General features: G+C 40.6%; 1 protein-coding gene across 8 annotated transcripts in view; it reads left to right on the forward strand.

Moving 5' to 3' along the window:
• LOC121071198 (serine/threonine-protein kinase PAK 6-like) overlaps positions 1–3286 on the forward strand; it is a 41214-nt gene extending 37928 nt beyond the window's left edge. For all 8 annotated transcript variants that reach the window (XM_040559264.1, XM_040559270.1, XM_040559268.1 and 5 more), the window contains one exon: positions 1171–3286. In XM_040559264.1, coding sequence (XP_040415198.1) covers positions 1171–1338 — 168 coding nt within the window. In that variant the 3' untranslated portion in view covers positions 1339–3286. The remainder of the gene's footprint in view (positions 1–1170) is intronic.
• The last annotated feature ends 2714 nt before the right edge of the window (positions 3287–6000 follow it).

The raw sequence follows: 6000 nt of genomic DNA on the forward strand, positions 1-6000 counted from the left end.
GCTGTAAGAGCCAGAGCTGTTCATAGTCTTGCTCTGTTCCACTTCATCCTGGGAAGCATACTGGCTTTCAGCAGACCTTTGGATCGACAGACCTCTGGCCATCCTCCTGTCTCCCTGCTGTCTGCATGGAGCTAAGAGGGCTGAATCCACAGCTGCTGCATTTTGATTGCAGTTAATGGTTCGCTGGGGTCAATTGCTGTAGCATTGGGTGCAACAGACTAAACAGACACCACCTGGGATAATCTTTGCTGGTTTTCTAAAGCATGGGTAGATTTATTGACAGAGCGATAAGGGTTGGATCCCGACATTCAGCTGTGTTGTGCCTTCATCCTCTGGCAATCACAGTGGTTGTTCAAAGCACTCTTGAAATAAGCTGTGCCTCACTGTGAACAGTATTTTGTGATCTACTAAGTTAACCAGAGCAAGAAAAGTGCCCTCAATCTAAAATGGATGTAATTAGTGACATTAAAATAAATAAATATGCACCAAGTTAATTTTTTATCCAGTTTTAATGTTACGGAGGATTACTACCAGCAAGAGATGTGCAGAGCCTTTCAGTGGTTCTTGGGTCTGGTGACTCAGCTGGCCTCAATACCTGTATTTTAAAGGACAGGCCAGCTGAGGTCATTCAGTTCTTTTGGTACACTGTTCTGTAGTTTCTTAATTTTGTAGCGGCAGCATCAGGTTTCCAGATTCTCAAATCCTACTTGGGTTATATATTTAAATATTTTAAAATATTTTAGATACCTAAATTTTAGTATTTTTTCCGCATTCTTGTGCCCAGTAAAAGAAGGAATTGCTCAACCCTTCGCACCCAAGTGATGTGCCTTAGGAAGTCTACTGAATTTTTGAGCTGAAATGCAGAAAAGAACAAATAAAATGGGAAACAAAATTAACTTAGATGAAAGGACATGGCAGGCACTATCATCCTAGTTTGGTGTGCCCCCTTAAAAACAAGCAGCCTGTAAATGTGCCTACCGGTGACAGACAGTTGTTACTATTATTCCATAAAAAGCATGCTGTCTCCTGTTATGTTTCTGTGCAAAAACAGGGCTACAAAGTTGAATTGCACAGGTCCTTTTTAAAGCAAACCCACCACAGCAACCTGTTGTCAAATGACCTGTTGCCTCGTTCCTTTACCTCGCTGACTTGCTTGGTTGCTTTTTCCAGACTTCCCCAGTTCTGAGAGACTTCTTGGACAGGATGCTGACCCGGGAACCGCTAGAAAGAGCAACGGCACAAGAGCTTCTGGATCACCCCTTTTTGCTCCAGACAGGACTTCCAGAGTGCTTGGTCCCCCTTATCCAGCAATACAGAAAGCGTACCTCTACCTGCTGACTTCACGTAAGGGGAAAATACGAGGAAAAAGTAACACTTATAAATAACCAAGAGACCAGGCGGTCTTGTCCTGGGAATGGTGCTCAGAACTTGTCAGTGATCTTCTTACAGGATGAATGTGAATATTGTCCTTGCGGTCTTGGCCTTTCTGGCTTCTCATTTGCTGAAGACAATCAATATGTACTAGTTCCTAATAAGACCAAGTATGTCTCAAGAATAAAGCAGGTATTTCATGACTTCTGGATTGCTTCTTCCAAAGAAAGGCATTTTTATGCGGAGTCTGAGGTTGTGTATCCGAATGTCTGCAAGTTCCTGTAAACCTTGGCTGCTGACTACTGAACTGGAACAAAATTTCCCAGTTAGAAATGTGATCTTTGTTTTGTTAGTTGTACACTGGAGTCTTGAGCTGACCTACATGTACATTTTGGGGCACAGATGCCTTTAAACTGTCCAACAATGCACAAAGACTGAACAATTTTTCTCTTCTGAGACTTTTTCCACAGATGATTTTAATCTTCAGTTAAATGTGGACCTAGAAAACTGTACATATGTTCCTAGGGAGCAGATGTGATATGTACATATTTATTTTCAAACAGCTCTCTTGCGTCAACATGCTTCTCTTTTGCTGAGGAATATGTATGGTTTAGTGGTCAGTCTTGAATCCATTTCATGATCTTAAACTTTTGGAGGGGAAACCCTTGGAGGCAGGCCTCAGAGTAGACTCTGTGAAGACAATTGTTCTTGCCACCAGGATTTTGTGGTTGAAAATTCATAATATGCAACACCTCCAGTGCTGTTTGGAATGGAGACTCTAGGGAAGCTTATTCCTATTTGTGGTTTCCAGGCAGCTTTCCTTCTGAGTCCTTTCTCACAAGAGGAGCCAAGAAGTGCTGCCCTGAGATAAGTGTGGGGCAGCACATTGGGAATGCTTTAGGGGACAGAATGAAAACATTTCAGCTGTCCTGCATGTCCCAGGAGAGATTTTTATGTTCACGGTGAGGCTGTTTGTTCAGCCTTCATCTCCCCTGCTTGCTGCTGCAGAACATGGGGAGAAGGGAAATTTTTGATGTTTGTTTTGTAATTGGTATCGCCTTCCCCACCACCCCTTTGCTGATATGTTCAGAAGGTTTCTGGTTGTCTAAGCAGCTCTCTGTTATTTTTAAATAGATTTAGATATTTTGTATGATACAGTTTCTGATCAGTGAGGTAGTTGAGGTAATTGGACTCTAGGTCAGGATGTAACATTGTACAGTGATGGTGTGCACTTTTGTGAGGTCTTAAGAATATAGTCTTATATGTGGAACTGGGATCCCATTTTGAAAATCAGATACAAATTTATTGGAATTTAAGTTATTCTTGGGACAGCCTTACTGTCTCAGATACTAACCTCATAACTGCATTTTCTTCAGAAGATGTAAATAATCTCTATCCTCTGCTATTTACTCCAGTTACAGATCCTGCTTCAAAATTGAAGCCACAGTTGATTACTTGAAGTAATTTGGGATGGAATTCATCTGCACTGATGACAGTCACCTAAATGGTGGGCACCCAGACTGCAAAACAGATAGGTTGCCTCTGTAGACCATGGTGAGAAGAGCACCTCCAGAGGGTGATTCATCTCCATCATTTTAGATACCTGCTGAAGGATGAAATTGCTTTCTCTCGATACCACTCTGCCTGTGGCCAGTAGAGGGATCGTAGGTGGTTTGCCTAGACTGGATGTCTAAGTTTGGGGCTGATGAAGTTAATTGAAATGAATTTGTTTATTTCTTCCTTAGCTGCACTGGAAAGTTTTTGATGTAAAATGTTTCTGTATTCCAGATATACTGCTTTTTTATGCAAAAGAGCAGGGCTTTAAAAATTTATAATTTGAAACAAATGATCCTGCTCATCTGTAGTTGTGAATCCTTTGCACCTGTGTTTTAAATTAAAGTAGATCTTGATTTATTCACTTGCCTGTTGCAGTGTTGAGATGCTTTCAAATATGTCTGTAGTTCAGGGATCAGAGATGTAAGGGAAGAGTGTGGATGTTGAAGTCCAGTGTAACTTACCTATTCTGTGTCTGTATGGCTTTTAAAACATGAAAAGGTTATAGCAGAAGACCTGGATTCTGAAGCAAACATTTCTTGGAGCAAGGGATGACAGGTTTAAGCTTTAATGTTTCTACTTCAGCCCAAGTCTGACTAAAGACAGTGAAAGGCCCTTGGAAGATTGCATTCAAGTATCTTATAAAATTTTAAAAACTCATTATCATATCTGTGAGGAATGCAGGAAGTATCTATTTTTTCTGTCCAATACAGAATTAAATATGTGATTTTTGTGTGTTCCTCTGTACAGTTCATGCATGGCATATCACCAAGTAATTGCTCCATTACTTAGATGAGTGTGGAACCAAATATAAATCCTAAGATAAACCTGTGGTTGTTATGAAGACTGAAGTGCTCCGTCTCCAGGGCCAACAGTTCCCTCCCCAAGAACTATGCAACCAGTTAAGAGAATTATGATAAGCAGAGCAGGTTTTTAATTTGCATTGCAGCAATGTTCAGGAGCCAGATTTCCTGTATGCTAAGCGATATCTAAGTATATAACAAAATACAGCCTCTGCTCAGAAGAGCTTATAGTCTACTCAGTGGGTAACTATGCTTTGAGATGTTGTTTTCTCTGGATATCTTTCTGTATGTGCTATCAACAAGTTTACACTTGTATCTCTTGTTTTGTGTCATGCTTCACCTGAATTGTTCCTTTTTATTTTTTCTTTCTGCCAGCTTTGCTGGTATTGAGTCTTTTCCGTGCTGCCACAGCTCTGGCAATCAGCATACAGTAGGCCTTTGAAGATGGTAGGCTGAATTTATATGAACAATTTGCTGAATCAAACAGGGAGTCTGCGACTGCTGTCACCTCCCAATTGCACTTGTGTATATATAATGGTGCCTGTCCTCCTCAAACAGGGCTCTATGCTATCGACTGCAGCAGCTTATTATCCCATTCATTTCAGAGTGGGACAAATCTTTCCCTAGAGGCCCCTGTCTTTTAACCACTGATTATAGAAGGACCCTAGGTGAAATGAGGCTCCCAACTTTTAAGATTGTACAATTTAGTGAGAAGAATCCTATGTTTCTCCCTGTCGCCTGGAGAAAGCATTTTGATGGGCTTTAGGTCCCAGTCTATAATAAGCAGTAAATCCTGACTGTGTGGGGATGTATTGGGCAGGGAGAGTGGCTCTAAAATACTGTAGCTATTGTGCAGCACTTCTGTACCTTCTGTAGCAGCAATGGTCATGTCAGCAACATATCTTCATTACAGAGGTAGAAGATAATTTTAGATCTTCAGGTACAAACTGAGCCTGAACTGTGACTCTCAACTGGACGTGGTTTATAGGAAGATTTAGAGCAGCTAGCAGTATGCAGAGTGGCCACTGAATATTTGAAGGCAATGTTTCCTCTAATTGCAGGAAAAGAAGCAGAGAAAACAGCCTGTACAGAGGGATCTGCATCTATTCATCACATAAAACTAATTTGCTTTAGCAGTGACTTTCAGGCTTTTCCCTTTTGTCTCTAAAGAGCTCTGAAAATGTGAAGGGCGTGGTGATAACAAAGGTGCTAACAGCAGGCTAACCAGCTGCTGGGAGTTGTGCTTGCCCTAACTTCCCTGCTGCCTCCAGTTCCCAATGGATAGTGAAGAGACTACAAGGGGAAGATCAGGGAATCTGCCTGCAAAAATGTTGGCCCATGAAGGAGTTTGCATGCTGTGTGTCTTGTTAGTAATGTTCTTGATTTAGAGAGTCCTGATTGTGCTCCTTCAGTTATAGTGTATAATCCATGTTATTTGTGTCCCTTGTTGTGGCTGGAGTCCTTCTTTGCTTAGGAATCTCCATTATTTGATTTTGAAGAATATATTTATTGATATAATCAAATAATTATATATCTTAATATATCTTAAATATCTTAGTATAATCAAATAATATACATTATTTGATTGTTAAGAATATAATAAAAAGTTGGGTCTCCTGAAAAATAAGTATTTTGCACAAAAACATATAGTGGTAAAAAATGAGCTTTAGAATATGCCACATAAAAGATGAAAATATGAAAAGAATCTAAGATAGATCCTAAACCTGCTACTGTTCTCTGTCTGAACAGGCACTATTCTTGTCTTAATTACCTTGATCTTGGTTTCTGTATAAAACAGCCTCATTAAAAAGCTCTATCTCATCCAATTACTGTATCTCCCTGTGGTCAGGAAATATCCTTTGGTAAGCAAAAACACGGGCAGGGCTGCACAGCTACCCAAAGAAGTCTTCAAAGATGTTTGAATTCTGTAGGAAGAAATATTGCTGGAAGATCAGAAAGTGGCACTTCTATTCCGGAGTTCGTAAGTAACCGATATGCACTGACTTAGCAAGCTGCTGTGCTGCTGGAGGGATGGTGTCCCTCAAAATTGGGAAATTATTCCTTGTGCTGTTTGAAAACCCCTATGGTAACATTTGCCCAAAGAACTTTTAGTGCCTTTATCTTACTTTTGTCCATTTCTCATGTTCCAGAAATTTCATCCTCTTTGGTTAGAGCTGGTATTTGGTCTAGAGGAGCATCAGCACACCCAGCCTCTGAGGCATGAAGACTTCAGTGAGGAAAGGTGTTGATGCCAAATGTGGTCTGTACTCTG

This window comes from Cygnus olor, chromosome 5, assembly GCF_009769625.2.
Source record: "Cygnus olor isolate bCygOlo1 chromosome 5, bCygOlo1.pri.v2, whole genome shotgun sequence".
NCBI classification, from domain to species: domain Eukaryota; kingdom Metazoa; phylum Chordata; class Aves; order Anseriformes; family Anatidae; genus Cygnus; species Cygnus olor.